Raw genomic sequence first — 22826 nt, forward strand, 5'->3', positions numbered from 1 at the left:
AAGATTTGTAGACCTTGTGAATACACTCCACCGAGCATTTGAGGCAGTACTTCTTTTTAACCGCTGACCCAAGTCAGTGGTTACTAAGTATACAAATCCTCCAGGAGAGACTGCATTTCTCAGCTAATTTGGCTGGACAACTCCAATAGACATTGTTATTTTCAAGTGAGGTAGTAAATACAAGAACATGAGGGTCGACAACCTCCCCAATAGTAGTAAAAGCCCAAAATGTTTTGTTACGGCATATTCAACTTGTGTATGCAAAGTATACCGGCTAGTTACTAGTTAGGCTCTGGTCTGTGACTCAACTTCAGGGAAAGTGAACAGTGACAGCCAATTAGTGACCAAAGAAAGGAACCACAAGCCCACAAGTATTAAGCTATAAATAAATTTTTACCTTGAATTGGGAATAGGTTTGGATGCTTTTCTGCCTTTAATTTTGAACTCATGAGATGTTCCTTCAGGTTCTTTCTCTGCTTTAAAAGCAGCATTTGGTGGCACAGGGGGGACTCGAATTCTCAAGCCAAACAAATGTTTCTTCTTTTTTATTTCTTTTCCAGACATAAACCTAAATGATTGGAAACGTTAGATCCGACTAAAGACATCTTCAAAAGCACAATTTTTATTTCAAATGATATTCTGCGGAGTCTTTACTTTCCAGCAATGACAACTGATTACATGATGCCAGACTTTAAACAATTTTGTCCACGATGAGACCGTATCACTTTCTATTAGTTGATTCCAAGTTAACTTTACTTGACAGGGCTATTCTTAGACAATATCTGGCCACCACTCTTGTCTATTGGATGCCTGGAAGGGACTGATGTTAAAAAAGTTCAAAGCACTCCATTAAATTCTTATACTTACAAAGGATCTCCTTCACACAGAGACATAAATTAAATCAACTTACATGGTCTTGTAATGATTTAATGCCTCCAGAACATGCTCATATCTTTCAGATTTTGGTGTGTCTGCCAGCTGTGAAGCATCAAGAAAGAATTAAAGATACTACTTTCCGGCAACAAAGAAAATACTGGCAATCGTGTTTATTTTATACAGGCGGTGCAACTGTCATTTCCCAGTTTCCCATAACTAGGGAAAACACTACCGAATTCAGGATCAGCAGAGTTTCAAAATTGTTGAGTAGCTGTCTTCCCTACTTTTAGTTTCGGAGAGGGTGAAGTGACAGTACCCATGGAAAAATACTCAGAACAATGGAGTCTTCAATGATTGAAGAGGAAAGATCTTGAAAGCAGCACTGAGCCAGCAACTGTATCTTTCCCTTTTTTGAAAATTCCATGCTCTCTAACCCAAGACCTGCCAATTTTTTAAAGGCGGCCTGTGAAGTGATTTATTTCAAACTGTATCCAAATCCTAAATGCCCTATCGTACGAAAGCCTCAAAATGGCTCATAGTAGCAAACTGGAGTTCTAGCCTCGGCTCTCGTGCGTGCCCTATTAAAAAAAAACTCCTGTCTCCTCAAAAGGTCGAACCTTGGGAACCTATCAACAAAAATGCCCTACCAATCTCCGCAGTGAAGGTAATGACTATACTGTGGCCCAGCGCACTTGAGCCACGGAGACTCACCCTACAAATTAATGAGTGACCGAAGATCAGCATCCTATATATGTATGTATATGGGGAAATTGTCATCCTTTACTTCATGAGGTTCACACCAAGGGAAGCTTTGAAATGGAATTCAAAATTACCTCCGGTGGGTGTATAAGGCATGGCTCAAAATCCTGGATTTTCTACGGCATTTTAAGAGGTCGATTTTGGTGCCATCACTGAAAAGCCCGCTGACAGGAATGGGCTGCACCAAGAGAAGGGCACAGAGAGGCAGAACTGACAACCTTTATTTCACATCAGGTTCAGTCGGTAGAAATGCAATAAGCACTCTTGATTGACTGAAAACTAACACCAGTCTTGCAAGGAATTCCTTGCCTGACAATTTCAAGTTGGCTAACAAATGCTAATGATATCAAAGGCAGAGAAGCAGCACATTCTAGTGGAAAGAGTATGGGCCTGAAAGTCGGAGGACCCAGATTCTAACCCCAGCTCCGGTACTTGTCTGCTGGGTGACCTTGGGCAAATCACTTAGCTCTCTGTGCCTCAGTTCCCTCATCTGTAAAATGGGGAGTAAGACTGTGAGGCCTATGAGGGGCAGGGATTGGGTCCAATCTAATTAACTTGCACCTACCCCAGCGCTTAGCAGAGTTCCTGCTACACAGTAAGTGCTTACCCGATACCATCAAAAAAAAGACAGCTGAGAATGGACTCCAAAATGGACACCTTAGCTTTGCAAAACATCCTGAAATCAATTTGGCAGTAAGAACAATGCTACCTCGTATGAAATTCAAATCAGAAGCTCAGAATGGTCAAATGCTACTTCACGGGTTATTGATTTTCAACCAAAAGATTACAGAGGCTACTTTCTCAGATAACTGCAAAATGGAGAAGTTTAAACGAACTTTGTAAAGTAGCGAGATGCCAGTGGGGAATCCCATAAGCTTTTTTCCAATTTTGTAATCGTTTAAAAAATGTAGTGCACTTACCCTCCTATTTAACTCATTCTAGAACAACCTTGAGAAGTAGCATAGCCTAATGGATAGAGCACAGGCCTGGGAGTCAAAAGGACTTGGGTTCTAATCCCAGTTCTGCCATTTGTCTGCTGTGTGACCTTGGCCAAGTCACTTCCCTTCTCGGTGCCTCAGTTACCTCATCTGTAAAATGGGGATCGAGTGATCGTGAGCCCTATGTAGGACAGGGATTGTGTTCAATCTGATTAGCTTGTATCTATATACCAGCACTTAGTACAGTGCCTGGCACACTGCAAGGGCTTAATACCCCACAAAGAAACAAAAACAAAAACAAAAAAAAAGGCTAGGTTGGAGGAAGCAAGTAACGCACCTACGAAAATAATCTGAGGTAAACAACTTGTCACAACTGATGCCTTTAGCCTGGAAAGAGCTAAGAGCTGACTGGTAGCTTCAAGGATGGTGGATAAACACAGAAGCGAGACTGAACTGTGGTTTAGCTTCTGACTCCAGCACCCACAAATTGTTTGTGGCCTGTCAAGCCCTGGGCACTCTCCAACTGAGTGTGCCTTCCAACTAGGAGGAACTTGGAATATTTGTAGGATTCAACACCTTCAGGAAGTGGCGATGAGGTTAGCTAGGGTAAGATGAGTAGAAAGGAAGGTAGAGAGCTCCAACTAACCAACCACGTTGGGTAATTCTGGGGACAACGGACACTCTCACCAGGAATGACAGATCAGTCTCAGCTCTTAGACATCGGGGCTGAGAAACTGCCCAAAGAAATGGGTGATAGGGCTTAGGATGGATTTGGCTGTTTGGTAGATTAGCTAGTGGCTCGTACAGGACCACTCACACTCTCTCACCTCTGTCGGTCACAATCCCACTGGCACCTGGAAGGCAACAAGCAATTTGGTAGGCCTGAGGGCAGCCCGCTGCCAAGTGCGGGTTCAGTCTTCGCCCGGGGAATTGAGCCGAACCAGATTAGAACCCAGTTGTCCTAATGCCCGGAGCAGGGGTCCTTCCACTAGACTAGTAACAAGGCTGCTTATACCATCCCTTTAGGCATAGGTGAATTGCAGTTTCCAGAGGAGCCATTCCTTTCTGCAATCACATTCTATTCAGCTGGGCTGAAGGCTAAGAGCTTGCTGCAACTCAGCTGAGAAAGGTTCACTCTTACCAGCACTAGGCTCTTCCTGTTCGGGAGGATGGGAGAGAAAGTTTGCCCTCGCCTTGGACGCCACTAATTTTCAGTGTCCCTGTCCCCGGAGGTTCCTATTGACTGGCTTTGGATGTGGACAGGAGGAGGAAAAGAATTTAAGGTCCCGATGGATGCTTTACTGAAAATGAGTTCGCTAGGCACACTACTGGGATACATCCACTGAAAAAATAAAGCAACTGGGAATTGAGGAAGTTCTCACCAGACTCTGTTCGAGTCTAGGTTTTAAAACTCAAAAAAGACAGCAGTAACTTGGAGATGACTCAGAGTAAACCACGGAGATACCTGACTTTAAAAAACCAGGATTGACGAATGTTCAAGCAACTAAAATGTTTCAGTTTTAAGACTGCTGGAGGAGTTTACTGCATTTATACATGCGATTGGGGGTAGACATTTGCCTTCCTCCATCTCTACTGGGGTAAAACACAAAAGAAAGCATTCTGTTTGAAGTAAAATGAAATCAGTTGGAGAGGGAGAATCTCTTGACACATGAGCATTGATAAGAACAGGAAAACTGTTCAACGGAAGCCCACTCTGTGACAGTCTGTGGTCCCTATGTAGCATATGAAAGGCTACATCCCTCCAGCCCTTTGATTTTAAGAACAGAAATGTGAAACCCAACTTGAGATAGGCTTGCTGGAATTTCAGACTACCCCAAAATCCTAAAGATTGGCGGCATGATCATCTCTGAATGAAAACCTGTAGAAACCACCAATATCCTGACGGATGTTTCACGAAAATGACCTTCCATGAAACAGCCAGATGGCAGTCTAATCTTGAAAGAAAACATCAAACTACTCTACCCAGTGTTCCTGCCTGCCCCAGTTCTTCATGTAATACCTGTCGGTAATCAGCAAATTAGCATTGGAATGAGCTTTCTCTTAAAAGCCAAAAATAATAATTCATAAAATATTGAACAGCAGGGAGAAAACGTTAACGCAAATTATAGCAGAAAATGAACTTGGAGTGACTTGATTTCCAGATTTAAGATTTGTGCCTTGAATAAAATTAATATCGCAAATGAAGGAAATGCATTTCTTTCAGACCCTGGCCTTTCAGATGCAAGGAATGCTGGTATTCGGGCCTACCAGCCTTAGAGAAGAGAAACTGGAGGAGAATTACAATAGTTCTATGACAAATGACTGCTGATGTACACGAGAAGAAAACAGGCAAACAAGAAATAAAGGAAGACTATCTTGTTTGGATATCTATCTGGAGATGGTCTGGAACAAAGATGCTCCTCTAAGAACTGGAAAAATTATACCATGTAGAACACCCTCTCCTCTCCAAAAATTAAATTATGTTCGACCCAGTTTCTCATTTCCAACTACTTAAAATACAAAATAATCCAAGAAAGGACATTCAAACACTTAGGAAAACAACATTGACATTTAATTTAAACATGATTCGAGTATTTCCTCTCAATTATTTCAGAAATTTCATCACATGAAGGAGAAAGGGTACTAACAGGTTTAGCCTAGGTAGGTCAAAATCTAGATGTAGCTGCAGTGTGTGGTGATGAAAGAATCATCCCCTAGAAGAAGGAAAGCAGTTTAAAACGGCATAAATTTCCAGACGTTTTCTAATCAGATATTTAAAGGAAAAAAAGGGAAAGCAGATGATGGCATTTTTGACAACCCTTATATTGATTGATCATTTTATTACTTTATCAGATCACTTGTCATGGGTGATCCTCTGACTGGCAGAGACTATAAGCTGATCTAAGTCTGTTCTGCAAAAAGCTGACTCATACAAAATACTGAAATTAATTCTGGATTTTTAGTGCAATCAATGTTTCATTTTATATTTAAATTTCTATCTTCCAAAGAATACCTTAATCCTCATACTTTGGTCAAATTTTCCTCACTCCAAAAGTAGGGCTCACGTTTCATTTTTAGAAAGCCAACGCACGGCTAAAATTCAGAGTAAAATGAAATGATTTTTGGCACCAAGTAATACATCTTAAAACCAAAGCACTTTTGGTGAGCAGCCTAAATGTTCTTAGCACTTGGAGTTAAGCAGTCAACGTCTTTAACAGGTTACTTCTTTAACATCATGGGTTCTCAAAAAATGAAAATGAAACAGTGAAATTTTAATAATATATCTCTCCAACCAAAATGGACAAGTTTTCAACCTACTTCAACCCACGTTGCCTCATCCTGGTATTTGAGGCCCAAATTTTGGACTGCCAAATCTGCTCATCACAACAGGTAAGACTTCATTGGTTCCCACCATTTTTGGTGGCCATAGATAAAAGACCATTTTAAGTGGCTTTTCCCAGACTGACCGCATCTAACTTTGACCATGATCTGCACAATATCCCAAACACTTATCACCTCTATTGATGTTTCTATCCTCATACTGATCTTTTGGTTGCAATCCTTATCTGAGAGACTATTTCTGCCTAATCCTATTGCACACGTGAACTCCTTCGAGGCAAAGAAAGTGACTTTTCTGGGCCTGTCATTTCCCCAAAATGAGTACTCAAGATACTGCTGATTTACAGGGCAGAAAACAGGCAGCGGCCAGTCTCGGGTACTTCTTCTCCTCAACTCTAAGAAGCTGAGACAGTGAAAGAAAAGGACAATAATAATTATTAGAATTATGGTATTTGTTGAGTGATATCAAGCACTATTCTAAGTGCTAGGGTAGAATCAAGCTAATCAGGTTGAACATGCATGAGGCTCAAAGTCTAAGTCATCCAATCCAAAGTGAAGGAGCATGGATGGCCTAGCGGGAAGAGCACAGGTCTGGGAGTCAGAGGACCTGGGTTCTAATCCGGCTCTACCACTCAACTGTTCTGTAACCTTGGGCAAGTCACTTAACTTCTCTATGTCTGTTACCTCAGTTGCAAAATGGGGACTAAATCTTCCTCTCTCTGACTTTGACTGAGGTCCATGTGGGACAGGGACTGTGCCCAACCTGATTATTTTGCATCCATCCCGGCGCTTAGTACACAGTGCCTGGCACATGGTATGCCCTAACATGTGCCATTTCAAAAAATCCTGAGTGGGGCCTCGCCTCTCCTATGTTTTCCTTATTTCCTCTTCTTCCCAGTCCCAAGGCAACCCAGCCCTCACAGACTCAATTCTCCTATAATGTAGAGGTTATGGTTCCCGATGAGTCCCACAAAATCCGTGTTATAGTATGTTTTAGCCAGCGCTGACCCAGTGTGCACAGACATTTCTCTTCCAACGTCACAATCCCATTCAACCCAAAATAAGTACCAAAAACATGGGTTATGGAAAAATGGAGTGCACTGGATTTCCCCAGCACGCTTCCGTCTCCCGCTGCTAATCTTGAGATTGATGCTGAGGAAACAAATTACATCTGAAAAAGCTGGAGGGTGAGCCTCTGAACCACAGATATTCTGTCCAAAAGGTTAATTCATCCTATTGCTAGAACAGGACCCATTTTAACCCTAAATGCCGGGAAGGTTTTGGCAAACTTAAACAGCGTACTACAAACTGCACAAAGATAATTCCACCTACCTCTCCAGGGTGCAATCTATCCCAGTTGTCATTAATATATGTCATAAGCTCAAGTTCAGAATCAAAGTATTTCTTCTTGTGAATAACACTTAGGTTGTAAAGGCATAGGTGTGCTATATCTACCCTAGAATTAAAAAGAGCCAAATACATGAAATACACGCTTTTAGTTAGATTCCTTATCTATTTCAAGCTACACATGAAATTTCTATGTTAGAGTTCTAGGTTTCTAAAAGACATTTGTAACAGTAAGTGCTTACTATATCCAAAAATAATCACAAAGACCACGAATTGAAATCAATAGTTTCCTCTCCCTCTAGGACCATTACTCATCCCCCGACTCTATCACTGTAGAAGGCACCTCCATTCTGTCTCCCAGGCTGCATTCACATTGACTCCGTCAAAAAATCCAGGCGGTTTTACCTTCACAGAGCTACTAAAAACCATTCTTTTCCCTCCGTCCCATCTGCTACCATGCCAAAATAAGCACTCATCATTTCCTGCCTTGCTAACTGAATCAGCCTCCTCACTGGCTTCCCTGCCTCCTGTCTCTCCCCTCTCCGGTCCACACTTCACTCTGTTGCCCATATCATTTTACTGAAAAGCCTTTCAGCCCACACCTCCCCATTCCTCAAAAACCTCCAATGGTTGCCCATCCACCTCTGCATCAAACAGAAACTCGTGGTTTAGGGGAAAGAGCCTGGGTTTGGGAGTCAGAGGTCATGGTTTCCAATTCCGCTTGTCAGCTGGGTGACTTTGGGCAAGGCACTTAACTTCTCTGGGTCTCAGTTCCCTCATCTGTAAAATGGGGATGAAGTCTGTGAGCCCTATTTGGGACACCTGAATACCTAGTATCTCCCCCAGCACTTAGAACAGTGCTTTGCACATAGTAAGTGCTTACCAAATGCCATTATCATCATCATTATTATTATTAAGGCATTCAACCTAAACTCCGTGAGATCTCCTACTACGAGCCGCCTCGCACACTTCGCTCTTCTAACAAGAGATTCTCCAGCCTCTAAGCTCGTTGTGGGCAGGGAATGGGTGTGTTTAGTTACACTGTATTCTCCAGAGCGCTTAGTACAGCGCTCTGCACCCAGTAAGTCCTTGATAACTACGACTGAAAGAATGAATAACTGAATGAAAGAATGAATAACACCAACCTACTCTCTGTACCTACATCTCATCTATTCACCACCCTTGCTCACGCTCTGTCTCAAGCCTGGACCTCCCTCCTCCTTCACGTCTGCCACTCTCCCCATCCTTGAAATCCTCCTACGGTCACACCTCCTCCAAAAGGCCTTCCCCGACTGAGCCCGCATTCCTCCTATCCGTCCGCCCCTCTGCACTGACCGGGAGCTTGGCCGTGTATCCCTTGAGCGCTTGGAGACTCACCCCCGCCCACGTTACTTATTATTTCACTTTAACGTCTATCTCCTACTGTAGACTGGAAGCTACTGGTGGGCAGGGATCGTGCCTACCAGTTCTGTGGTACTGAACTTTCCCAAGTAGTTAGTACAGTGCTCGGTACACAGTAAGTGGTCAATAAATACCCTTGATTGATCGGGGTGCTCCTCTGGATTTGTAATAAACAAACTACTAAGTTAACAATCCAGCCACCTAGAGAGGACCTTAAGTATGTTTCCTGAGGAGCTTCTGAGATCTAGAAGCAGCGCAGAGAGAGTGGCAAGAGCACGGACTTGGGAGTCAGAGGCCATGGGTTCTAACCCCAGCTCCGCCACTTGTCAGCTGTGTGACTCTGGGCAAGTCCCTTCACTTCTCTGTGCCTCAGTTACCTCGCTGTAAAATGGGGATCAAGACTGTGAGCCCCATGTGGGACAACCTGATCACCTTGTATCCCCAACCCCCAGTGCTTAAAACAGTGCTTTGCACATAGTAAGCGTTTAACAAATGCCATCATCATTATTATTATTATTATTATTATTATTATTATTATTATTAACAGTCGGTCAATGGTATTTACTAAGTGCTTACGATGTGGTGAGCACTGTATTAAGCGCTTGGGAGAGAGCACAATAAAAGAATAAACAGATACATTCCCTGCCCACAACAGGCTTACGTCCAGAGGGGGAGACACGCATTCATGTAAATAAATATGGAAATTACAGATATGTATATAAGTGCTGGTTCGCAAAGTCTACGAGCATTCTCTTCATTATGCCAGCCCTTGGAGTTAAAAAGAGTGAAGTTGGATGCTACGTGCTCACCACCCGTAATTTATTTATATTAACGCCTGTGTCCCCTTCCAGACTGTAAGCTCATTGTGGACAGCAAATGCGTTTGCTATATTGTTGTACTGTACTCTCCCAAGCACACAGTACAATGCTCTGCACACAGTAAGCGCTTGATAAATATGACTGAGTGACCGACTGGCCCTTTTAGGTGGGACCGGTTGTAACCTCCACTACGGAAAAGTTGCAGCAACGGTTGAGTGGGAGAGCAGCAACAGGTTAATCGATCATGATGAAGACTAGGTGAACAACGTGTGGGGTAAAGGGGAAGAAGGGATAAGGGAAAGGGAAGAGAGTAGAATTCTATACTCCTATCTTCATGGTAAGCGTACTGGGGCATCAGACTATTCAGGCCTCCTGTGATTGCACTTACCATTGTAAGGGAAGACGTTTGAGGTATTCTGGTCCAGAACTGCAGACGGAACAAATAAATGTATAAAACCTAGGGGAAAGTAAAAACCAAATGAAACACCAAATAAGCAAACCTTTTCCTCCTCACAGTTTTCCGGCAATCCCTAACCAACCTGACCTGACGCGGAATATGCAGAGCTTGCTTCTATGAAACTAAGTCTTTCCCCTTTACGGGATGTCAAATTCAGACAGGTTCTAAATCATGGAGAGTGCTGACTTTTTAAACCGAAACAGTTCAAACGCAATTTGAATGCTTTCAAAATGAAAATAATCACTAGGGATGGTCGATTCAAGAATGGGTTGTCTGGTGGAGCTATGTGATGGCTAAACGACTTGACACCCTTCCTAGTAGTTGGACATGTATCGCCTATTATGTCAAACTTTCCCTCTGCCCCCTGAATTTAACTAAAGTCATCTGAACCTGATAACTGAAGTGATGTTATAGTCAAAAAGGACGGTGACCCAGGGCTAGGTACCTGGTGGAATTTCCCAGATCTCTACCCAGGTGCAGAAAATTGGATGCCTCCACGTACTTTAAGGCTAAGTTCATTCATTCAATGGTATTTATTGAGCGCTTACTATGTGCAGAGCACTGTACTAAGTGCTTGGAATGTACAACTCGGCAACAGATAGAGACAATCCCTGCCCAATGACGGGCTCACAGTCTAAACGGGGGAGACAGACAGCAAAGAAAAACAGAACAAAACAAAAACAAGACATCATCAAGATAAATAGAATCAAGGGGATGTACCCCTCATCAACAAAATAAATAGGGTAATATATAATTCATACAAATGAGCACAGTGCTGAGGGGAAGGGGGAAGAGCAGAGGGTGGAGGAGAGGGGAGGGGGAGCAAAGGGAAAAGGGGAGCTCAGTCTGGGAAGGCCTCCTGAAGGAAGTGAGCTCTCAGTAGGGCTCTGAAGAAGGGAAGAGAGTTAGTTTGGCGGAGGTGAGGAGGGAGGGCGTTCCAGGACAGCGGTAGGACGTGGGCCAGGGGTCGACGGCGGGACAGGCGTGAATGGGGGACTGTGAGGAGGTGAGCAGCAGAGGAGCGGAGCGTAAGGGGTGGGCAGCAGAAAGAGAGAAGGGAGGTGAGGTAGGAGGGGGCAAAGGGATGGAGAGCTCTGAAGCCTAGAGTGAGGAGTTTTTGTTTCGTGCGGAGGTTGATAGGCAACCACTGGAGGTTTTTGAGGAGGGGAGTGACATGCCCAGAGCGTTTCTGCAGGAAGATGATCCGGGCAGTGGAATGAAGAATAGACTGGAGCGGGGAGAGACAGGAGGAAGGGAGTTCAGAGAGAAGACTGACACCATAATCCAGTCGGGATATTATGAGAGCTTGTACCAGTAAGATAACCATTTGGATGGAGAGGAGAGGGCGGATCTTGGCGATATAGTGAAGGTGAGACCGGCAGGTGTTGGTGACGGATTGGATGTGTGGGGTGAATGAGAGAGCCGAGTCAAGGATGACACCAAGGTTGCGGGCCTGTTAGACCGGAAGGATGGTCGTGCCGTCCACAGTGACGGGGAAGTCAGGGAGAGGACAGGGTTTGGGAGGGAAGATAAGGAGCTCAGACACGGACATATGTTCAAAAGCCTTACCTGTCACCAAAGAGCATTGGCTTTTGAAGGCATTGCACACAGGCCTCGTGAAACCACTGTTTACATTTGCAGCACTGCAACATCTTTAAATACCAGCTTCAAAAAGAAAATAACACAAGTAGCTGCATTAAAATTAATTCGCAGCATCTGAACGATTAGCACTAGATCAGAACCCCTTTTAAAGGAAAGAGCTCAATCATATGAAAATCCTAGAAAAGACTACTTGTTTTGTGAATGGAGAGGATCGTTTTTCTAGCAATCGATATTCCCTATTCAGGATCCAGAGTGAGAAGAGGAAGATTCCTCCTTTCAAGACTGTAAGCTCGTTGTGGGCAGGGAACGTGTCTACCAACTCCAGAGCAGCAGTGGAACCTATTGGAAAGAGCACGGGCCTCGGACTCAGAGGACCTGGGTTCTAATCCGGCTCCGCCACTTACCTGCTGTGTGACCTTGGACAAGTCACGTCTCTTCTCTGGCCCTTAGTTACCTCATCTGGAAAATGGGGATTAAGACTGTGAGCCCCATGCAGGACATGGACTGTGTCCAACCTGATTATCTTCTATCTATCCCAGTGCTCAGCGTAGTGCCTGGCACATAGGAAGTGCTTAACAAATACCAACCAAAATACAGAAACCTGTTGTCGTATTGTACTCTCCCACACACTCAGTACAGTGCTCTCTGCACACAGTAATTATTTAATAAATATCATTAATGAGGACGATGATGAGGCACCTAGCACTATTTTCTACTTGCCATTCAAAGCCATCTCAGAAAATCAATGATATTTACTGGGCGCTTACTGTGTGCAGAGCACCGTACTAGATGTTTGGGAGAGTACAATGCAACAGAGTTGGTAGACACATTCCCGGTCCACACGGAACTGAGAGAATTAAAGAGGAGACGGACATTAAAATACAATTAAGGATAAGTGCATAAGTGCTGCCCCTCTCAGGGTGGCACGTGGAGAGTTTCCAGCCCTCTACCAGTCTCAGTTACGGGAGGGAGAGTCAAGCAGAGGCCTGATCGTTCCATTCCTAGCTTGGCCAGTGGCTAGCCAGTGGCAGGCCATCGGATACAAGTCAAAACTCCCCTGCGCTGGGCAGAAGTGGCACGGGAGAGAGAGTCGAGGGCGGAGACTCACGTTTACTGTGCAGAAGGAGGTGATGGTAAACCACTTCTGGATTTTTATCAAGAAAACGCTACGGATCCACTACCAGAAGGACTGCAGATGGAGGTGGGACATTCTGGGAGAGATGTGTCCATGGCATCGCTATGAGTCGGAGACGACTCGACAGCATAAGACAAGTTTCCTCCCACAAGTGGGAAGAATCAATCAACAAATCAGTGGTATCTATTGAACACTTACTAAGTGCAGAGCACTGTACTAAGCGCTTGGGAGAGTACAATATAATAGAATTGGTAGACACGTTCCTGATCCTACAACCTTTGCGGTCTAGAGGAAGCACTGACTACGTGTCAGGCGCTCACCGTATCAAGCACTGGGGTAGATAAAACATAATCACAAGTCGGACTCTACCCAGCCACCCACCTATCCATTTCGATACGGGAATTTCCTGGGGTCAACAATGATTACTGCCCAGAGCTGACATAGGGGCACTAAAAGTCAAAGTCAGGGAAATCCCAAATCCTATAAATTACTTTCCTCAAGAGTAAACCTATAAAAATTCAGCCACAAATGGTATTATCAGTTCATTCTCCGGCCCTCTCAGTTAGCAAGGCCGGTGAATTAAATTCATTTAAGGGATGTACTTAAATACCTGAGAAATAACATGGATTTACTTACTCTCCAGGGCCTCCACAGTAGCAGTAACACTGCTGGACATTGGTTTTGTGACCCGCATCCCATTCGAGGTCTGCCACGCTATAGGGTAAAGTCTGCTTCATGACTTGTAATGCTTTGGCATTTGGTCCTTTCTTAAGCGCACCACCCCTCTGAAGAAAAAAGAGTTAAAAAATGTGTAAACGCCTTCCTTTAAGTGTTCGAATCCTATAACCTAGAGGCTGGATTTTTTGAAGTGGTTTCAATTCTAAACACTGTCACTGTGGTGACTGATTATTGAACATTAACTTGTGTTTTGCCTTTTTAAATAACGATAACTTTCACTGTTGTTCTTATTGCTCTACTTGGATTTCTGTTGCAAGCTAGTGAAACCTCATTAGGCAAACTATGAGTCACTACTACAAACTTTGCTTTATTTTTACAAAAAGGAAATTGCATGCCATAACCCGATGCCCAAATGCTAAACTGGAGTCACGTTCCGTGAGTTCAACAGACCAGAAAGTAAACACTTATAGTTTACCTTTGTTGTTGTTGCAAACACACACTGTCGACAGAGCCATTTTTCATCTGAGTCGATCACACTGGGATCAATATTTGGTGTGTGACACTGCTGGTGATATCCTGAATTTAAAATGCATTTTTTTTTTTACTATTAAGAAAGTATTACATGAGTAACCATTTTCCAATATTTTACATGAACGGATCAAAATATATATACACATTATAGATATAAAAGATATTAAATCTGGCCACACGCCACCCGCTGACTGCTGAGGTAGCCCAATATCTATTACATCCAATCGCTGCAGGGAATTAAACTCTCCCCAAATCGGCTAGGATTTCAGACCTTTCACCTCACTCCAATTCTGGGCTTCTTGGGAATGAAAAGGGTGGAATTCTGGTCAGGGCTGTGCCACCTTTGTCCCTCAGCTTGCCGGTCCCTCTGTGACCACAGAGAGGATGCTCTACTCGCCAACAGCCTACAATTGTGAGGCTGTAAAAACGGCTGCCTGAATCCAGTTAAAAATCCCTGCCCTTCTACCTCGACTCCATTCTTTGGACTTTCGGATGAAGCGGAGAAAGTGGAGATGGTTATTGTGATTGCCCCAGGGCAGAAATTTTAGCTCCGCCCTACTGAAATTTTTGGATTAAAGAGTCTTCATCATCACCATCAATACTTATTGAGAGATTACTGTTTGCAGAGCGCTGTACTACGTGATTGGGAGAGTACATCAGAGTTGGTAGAAGTGTTCCCTGCCCACAATAAACTTACGGTCCAGAAGAGTTGATAGACATATATAAATTGTCCATTTTCAAGAAAGCAGATGAACTTTTAAAAGTGACTGGGGAAGACCAGTATAGAGATATTTAGAAGGACATCGCCTCCAAGTTGCTTTATGAAGAAAAGAAAGCTGTTGCTCAACCTAAATTGTAGACGTTTTACCTTAAAGTGGAAAAACCTCTATCAATCACCACTATGAATCAATTTACTGAGCACTTATTCTGTGCAGAGCACTGTGCTAAGTGCTTGCAAAGTACAAAACACCAGACTTAGTGGGCAGGCCCCTCATTTAGTAAATGTTCTGATACAATGCTCTGAATTATTTTAATTGAAACATAATAGTTTAAGGATGTCTAATGTTACAAAATTCATTCAATAGTATTTACTGAGCACTTACTATGTGCAGAGCACTGTACTAAGCGCTTGGAATGTACAATTCAGCAACAGATAGAGACAATCCCTGCCCAATGACGGGCTCACAGTCTAATCATATTTCATTTAAGGAATTTCACATATTTCCAGAGGCTCTGGATTGGATTCCAATTGATAACATGTGTGTCTATGGAAAAAGAGAAATCTACCTCAGGACACAGCCGTTCACGACTTAGTGGAAAGAACCCGGGCTTGGGAGTCAGAGGTCGTGGGTTCTAATCCCGGCTCCGCCACTTATCAGCTGTGTGACTTTGGGCAAATCACAACTTCTCTGCGCCTCATTTACCTCAACTGTAAATTGGGGATTAGGATGGTGAGACCCACATGGGACAACCTGATTGCCTTGTATATACCCCAGGGCTTAAAACAGTGCATGGCACTTAGTAAGTGCTTAACAAACACCATCATTATTATATATCCACGATTTTGAGAACCATGTTTCGGCTGAATCGGGGGTAGCCCTCTAGACTGGGTCCCTCCCCATCGAGACCGTAAACTCGTCGAGGGCAGGGAGTGCGTCTACCAAATCTGTTGTACTGTACTCTCCCTAATGCTTAGTTTAGTGCTCTGTACACAGTCAGCGCTCAGTAAATACCACTGATTAACTGAGTAAATACCACTGATTAACTGATGCCTGTACCACATTCAGAGTCAACTCCTTTCTTTCAACTCATAATCAGTAAGTCTCATTTAGTCTCAAAATAATAACAATGATAATCATAGTGTCTGTTGAGCGCTTACTAAATGCCAACACTGGGCTCCGTGCTGGGGTAGATACAACATAAGCGGATCAGGAAAAGCCCCTATTCCTCATGGGGTTCAAAGTCTAAGTGGAGGGGAGAACAATATTTAATCCCCATTTTACAGAGAAGATAAATTACTTGTCCAAGTTCATGAAGCAGGTAAGTGGTGTTTTTTTCCTTTTATGGCATTTGCTAAGCGGTTACTATACACCAGGCACTGTACTGAGCGCTGGGGTAGACACAAACTAATAGGGTTGGACATGGTCTCTGTACCATACGGAGCTCGCAGTCTCAATCCCCATTTTACAGACGAAGTAACTGAGGCCCGGAGTAATTAAGCGACTTGCCCAAGCCGGGATCAGAACCCAGGCCCTCCGACTCCCTGGCCCACGTTCTATCAACTAGGCCACGCTGCTTCCCATTTAACTGGCAAGTTATATCTCAAAATGGCAGTAATTTTACCAGAAAGTAAGACTACGATACATTCATTTCACCTTTAGAAGAGGAACTGCATTTTTGCAATCCCCCTCTAGACTGTAAGCTCGTTGTGGGCAAGGAATGCTTCTACCAACTCTGTTACACTGTATTCTCCCCAGCATTCAGTACAGTGCTCTACTCACAGTAAGCCCTCAATAAATACGATTAATTGAAATATAGAGTGTTACTAAAATCTTGCCCTGTAGTACTGAACCTTGAGCGATGCAAGTCACATGCACTCAACCATTTCTTCCATTACCATGCTGTGCCTTATCCAGGCGGAAGCGATTAGGAGTCTGCTATCCGGTTCTACGCAAAACGCAGAGTGACGACATACATTCTAGGAAAACTGACTGTGTTACGTCTTAACTACCTGTACCTTGATCTCGCCTTTCTCACCGCCTACCTCCCGTCCACATCCTGCCTCTGGCCTGGAACGCCTCCCTCCTCATATCCAACAGACAATTACTCCCCCCGGCATTCAAAGCTTTATTGAAGGCACATCTCCTCCAAGAGACGTTCCATTCATTCATTCAATCGTATTTACTGTGTGCTTACTGGGTGCAGAGCACTGTATTGAGTGCTTGGGAAAGAACAATATAAAAAAAAAAGTCACATCCCCTGCCCACAATGAGTTTACAGTCTAGAAGGGGGGGAGACGGACATCAGTGAAAATAAATAAGATTGCAGATATGTATGTCAGTCCTGGGGGACTGGAAAGGGGGAAGAGTAAAGGGAGCAGATCAGGGCCACGCAGAAGGGAGTGGGAGATGAGGAAAGGAGGGGCTTAGTCTGGGAAGGCCTCTTGGAGGAGATGTGCCTTCGATAAGGCTTTGAAGTGGGGAGAGAGTAAATGTCGGATTTGAGGAGGGAAGGCTTTCCAGGCCAGAGGGAGGACGTGGGCTAGGGGTCGGCGGTGTGACAGGTGAGATTGAGGCACAGCGTGAAGTGTGTGAGCTGGGCTGTAAAAGGAGGTAAGTGAGGTGAGGTAGGAGGGGGTGAGGTGGTAGAGTCCTTTGAAGCCAATGGTGAGGAGTTTTTGTTTGATGCGGAGGTGGATGGGCAACCACTGGAGTGTTTTGAGGAGCAGGGTAACGTGTCCTCAACATTTTTGTAGAAAGGTGATCCGGGCAGCAGAGTGAAGCATGGACTGGAGTGGGGAAAGACAGGAGGCTGGGAGGTCAGCAAGGAGGCTGATGCAGTAATCCAGGCGGGATAGGATGAGTGATTGTATTTACCATGGCAGCAGTTTGGGTGGAGAGGAAAGGGTGGATTTTAGTGATCTCGTGAAGGTGGAACCAACAGGATTTAGTGATGGACTGACTGTGTGGGTTGAATGAGAGAGAGGCATCAGGGATAACGTCAAGGTTATGGGCCTGAGACGGGAAGGATTACACAGTGATGGGAAAGGCACGGGGGAGATGGGGTTTGGGTGGGAAGATAAGGAGCTCTGTTTTGGACATGTTAAGTTTGAGGTGACGGAAGGACATTCAAGCAGAGATGTCTTGAAGGCAGGAGGAGATGTGAGACTGGAGAGAGGGAGAGAGATCAGGGCTGGAGATGCAGATTTAGGTATCCGCCGCAAAGAGGTGATAATTGAAGCCAAGGGAGCAAATGAGTTCTCCAAGGCAGTGGATGTAGACAGAGAGAACAAGGCCAAAACTGAAGCTTGAGGGACCCCCACAATTATGAGGTGGGAGGCAGACGAACAGCCTGCTAAAAAGACAGAATGAACAGCTGGCTCAGTGGAAAGAGCACGGGCTTTGGAGTCAGAGGTCATGGGTTCGAATCCTGGTTCGGCCACTAGTCAGCTGTGTGACTTTGGGCAAGTCACTTAACTTCTCGGTGCCTCAGTTACCTCATCTGTAAAATGGGGATTAAGACTGTGAGCCCCACGTGGGACAACCTGATTCCCGTGTGTCTACCCCTGCGCTTAGAACGGTGCTCGGCACATAGTAAGCGCTGAACGAATACCAACATTATTATTATTATTATTAACAGCCAGAGAGAAAAGAGGACAATCGGGAGAGGACAGAGTCGGTGAAGCCAAGGTTGGAGAACGTTTCCAGAAGAAGGGTGTCAAAGGCAGCTGAGAGGTCGAGGAGGATTGGGATGGAGTAGAGACTTTGGCAAGATCACAGGTGACCTCTGAGAGGGCGGTTTCTGTGAAGTGAAGGGGACTAAGCCCTTCCCTAAACCCTCTTTTCATTTTCTTTAACTTCCATCTGCAACTCCCTAACTTGCCCCTTTACTTCACTGCTCCCTCCCAGTCCACGTTATCACTTAAGTACATATCTGTAATACATTTACTGTTACAGTATACTAGTGCTCTGCACACAGTAAACTCTCAATAAATAAGACTGAATGAATATATTAATGCCTCTCTCCCACTCTAGACTGTAAACTTGTTTTGGGCAGGGAATGTGTTAAATTCTTAGATTGCACTCTCCCAAGTGCTTAGTACAGTGTTCTGCACACAGTGAGTGCTCAGCTAATTCGACGGATTGACTGACTGACTAGACTTTACTTACAAACACCAGCCTGAAGTTATGGTTACGAACGCAAGCCTAAAATTATCAAGCGTCTATACGAGTAGCCCGGAGGCTCGTTGTGGGCCGAGAATGTGTCCGTTTATTGTTGTAGGGTACTCTCCCAAGCACTTACCACGATGCTCTGCACACACTAAGTGCCCAACGTATCTGACTGAATGAATACAGCAGTTTGAATTCAAACAGGGTCGACTGACCGATTTGCTGGTCCTTCGAAATACTAACGGAGAGAAAGACTGAACGGTGATATTCGTTCACGTGAGAAGAGCGGAGACTACTCACCTTGGCCACACTTATCACATATAACCATTTCATTGGGAGCTTCTGAATACTCTTCTTGACATATTGAACAGACCATTTCCCCACTTCCAGTGGCTCCTGGAGACATTTTAAATATGTTAGAATATTTTCGATACATAACAAAAGATCTCGGGCCAGTTAAATACCTCTAGGAAATTTTCGATATGACAGAAATTTCATTTTTCTAGTGTGGCCCAAGGAAAGGCCAGAAAAATAGGTCCAGAGCCCCAAGTTCCTCCCTGATATGGCCAGCCCTGTGCCTACAGTCGGAGAGCTCCTGAAAAACCAGTTATCACCACCACGGAAGGCTGGCAAACCTCCCGATCCCCTAAGGTCCCGAACCCGAGACACTCATCGTCGTTTCAATTATTTGTAATGCTCGGTCACTTTCCCCACTGGATATGGCTAACGATTTTTATTCCCCTGTACGATTTAAGAGTTGGTTTTCCTCGTGTTATCAATTAGACTCTGACCTCCTTAGGGACCCGAACTGAGCTGAGCGGCGAAGGGCCAACTCAAAATAGCGAAGGGCAGAGTGCTCAAAATATCATCGCATCTGACTAGTCACAGATTAACTGGCCTCGCTGCCTTGAAAATAGGCGGAGTGCCAATGGGTGCCAGGGTTTCTGCCCTTCTCCCCTAACAGCATATGGAACCGAAGTAAAGGGCCCGACGACGACTGGGAAGATGAGTGCCCCACGGACTTGCTCCCTAAAATCTACTCGTGAACGTGGTTTTCGGCAGCCTTGGGATCTAGCTGCATGCAATCCCAATATCTGATTATTCATTAATCATTCTACTGAATCCACTAAACCCGCTGAGTATCTTGAGAGGGTGGAAAATAGAGCAGTTCTACTGGTTTTGATCCGTTCCTATATCTCATTTATCTATTTGTTCACTGTGTAATGTAGCAAAACTTAATAGATCAGGAGAAGCAGGGTTGCCTAGTACATACAACGTGGGCCTGGGACACTGAAGGACCTGGGTTCTAATCCCAGCTCTGTCACTCATTTCCTGTGTGGCCTTGGACAAGTCACTTATCTTCTCTGTGCCTCAATTACCTCACCTGCAAAACGGGGACTAAGATTGTGAGCCCTAAATGGGACAGGGACTGTGTCCATCTTGACCATCTCATATCTACTCCGGCGCTTAATACAGTGCCTGGCACACAGTAAGCACTTGACAAACACCATAAAAAAGGAGTCCTTGGCTATAACAGAACATTTACATTACGAAAAAATATATATACTTAAATCACACAGTAATTTTGAACCTCAAAATTGAGGCTTAAATGAGGGCTTTCCCTCTTCTGGCTGACATTAAAGCAACTACTCTGGGCTTCGGTCCCCTTTGAGGAATGGCATTTTTTAGATGGAATTTTGCTTCGGGGACCGCTTGGTGGGAATTTATATCTTCAAAGTGTCAGTAAGCATTTCCTGCTGCTGCAAATTTAAAAAAAAGACATATTTGTTTAAATGTAGTTCAAACTATGGATCAGAAACCGCACCTATAGGTTCTCCTTCCACTATGGACATTTCTGGAATGGTTTTAGTTTCCAAATAATAACCGCATGCTCATTTAAGCCATGCCGCACAAAACCACGGGGGGCCGAATGCCCAGAGTGTGAACCATCCACCCAATGCAAAACATTTGAAAAAGATTCCACCGCCCACCTGTTTGTATGTCCTTCCAGAGAACCCAGGATTTAGAACTATCTTCAAATATGACAAAGCAGCTCTGTTTTAATATGTTTATCTGAAATACAGAGAAATACAGTATTTGAAGATGATTCCATCAGAAGCCCCGCTTGCTTTGTTTTCCAAAGACGTGACGCTTTTTAAACCAAAAAGTTGAGAAACTTGCCTTTTTGATAGTTCCAAGATAAAACAAGCCATCTGACCATCTAGCTAGGACATCCTGACCTTCTTCAAATTTACATGCTGGCTTTTTGGCTTTTTGTCCATCCTGTAAAGACAGCTTGGTCAAGGATGTTGGGGTCTTTTGGTTTCGACGTAAAGGAGACCGCTTGTGGACCAGTGAATTACCCGCCCCTGTGGAGTCTCTGTTTAAGAAACAAAAGCCAGAAATACATTAGAATACCTAATTTTAGCTTATTTTACAACAGCAGCCTAAATAATTCTTCAAAGGGATGTCTATTAGGGGAAGGTTACGGCTCGGCCATTAGTAAAAAAAGTAAAAACAAAGGCTTCAAATTTTTTAGCAGCCTAAAAAATCTAGTGTCCTTGCTGAAGAGTTATGGGCAAGGTGAGAACCAGTGTGGTCCAATGGATAGAGCATGGGCCTGGGAGTCAGGAGGACCTTGGAGTCAGAAGCCCCGGCTCTTGAATGCTGTGTGACCTTGGGCAAGTCATTTTATTTCTCCAGGCCTCTGTTCCGTCTGTAAAATGGGGATAAAGACCGTGAGCCTCATGTGAGACGTGGACTGTGTCCAACCTGATTAGCTTGTGTCTGGCACAGTGCTCAGTACAGTGCCTGGCTTATAATAAGCACTTAAACACCACAGAGTCCACCTAACGGTCATTTTCCCAGGTGTTACGGCAGTTTCTCCTCCGGTCCTTTTCAACAGATCCTGATTTTTAAAGAGAAATATTACTTCCTCCCAGTCACAAGACAGACCAAATGAAGGGTTCCTAAAATGAACTGGCAGGGAGAGAAAAACTAACGGGAGGATGAAGGCTAATTTGAAATCTTGGATTTTGGCCAAAAAAAAAATTTACAGGAAACAGACAATAGTCAATCTATTTTTCGTAAAGTGTGATAGGCTTGAAAGCCCTGAATTATGGGAGCATCATGGCTTGGCAAAACAAGCGAAAAGCTGCTAAAGGCTGGGCCACAGGTGACTCCCTGTGGCATCTCTTTTTTAAGAAACTTTTTATTTTAGTGGTATTTGTTAAGCGCTTACTTTGTGCCAGGCACTGTACTAAGTGCTGGGGTAGATAAAAGCTAATTGGGTTGGACACAGCCCATATACCACGTGAGCCTCCCAGTCCTAAACCCATTTTACAGATGAGGTAACTGAGGCCCAGAGAAGTTAAGTGACTTTCCTGAGGTCACACAGCAGACAAGCGGCAGAGCTGGGATCAGAACCCAGGGAATTTGAGAAGGGCACGGACAGAGTCACCCTGTTGAAAGGAGGGCCACAGAACTACTGCCAAGATTGGTGGTACAAATCTGGTTCATGGTCTCTTAAAGGCACAGACCCTAATACAGGGACTAGCACAGGGTAGAAGTCATCAGTTTGGTACGGGAAAATGTGACCAAAGAGACCCAAGGATGTCTTTTTCCTACTCAAGCGAAGTATATATGTAGGAGAATGGAAGATTCCAGGAATGGGATTATATTTACATGTTTTATATATTTCTCTCTGAGACTGAGCTTGATATTTGAGTAATACTACTGATATTAATAATTATGGGTTTTGCTAAGCACCTACTAGGTACTAAGCGCTGGAGTGAATACACGCAAATCAGGTTGGACACAGTCCCTGTCCCAGTGGAGTTCACAGTCTTAATCCCCATTTTACAGATGAGGTAATTGAGGCCCAGAGAAGCAAAGTCAGTTGCCCAAGGCCACACAGCAGACAAGTGGTGGAGCCAGGATTAGAACCCATGACCTTCTGAGACTCCCAGGCCCCTGCTCTATCCACTATGCCACGGTAGTGTGTAATGGTATTTAATGGTATTTACTGAACACCCACGGAGTACAATGCCCTGCCCT

General features: G+C 44.3%; 1 protein-coding gene across 1 annotated transcript in view; it reads right to left on the reverse strand.

The window, feature by feature from the left end:
• MTF2 (metal response element binding transcription factor 2) overlaps positions 1-22826 on the reverse strand; it is a 65331-nt gene that overhangs the window by 10495 nt on the left and 32010 nt on the right. Inside the window, 10 exon segments of the mRNA XM_029062399.2 lie at positions 398-568; positions 911-978; positions 7245-7368; positions 9867-9935; positions 11505-11600; positions 13309-13457; positions 13826-13926; positions 19071-19166; positions 20762-20843; positions 20952-21150. Of these exon segments, the coding sequence (XP_028918232.1) occupies positions 398-568; positions 911-978; positions 7245-7368; positions 9867-9935; positions 11505-11600; positions 13309-13457; positions 13826-13926; positions 19071-19166; positions 20762-20843; positions 20952-21150 (1155 nt within the window).

Source organism: Ornithorhynchus anatinus, chromosome 4 (assembly GCF_004115215.2).
Source record: "Ornithorhynchus anatinus isolate Pmale09 chromosome 4, mOrnAna1.pri.v4, whole genome shotgun sequence".
NCBI lineage: Eukaryota > Metazoa > Chordata > Mammalia > Monotremata > Ornithorhynchidae > Ornithorhynchus > Ornithorhynchus anatinus.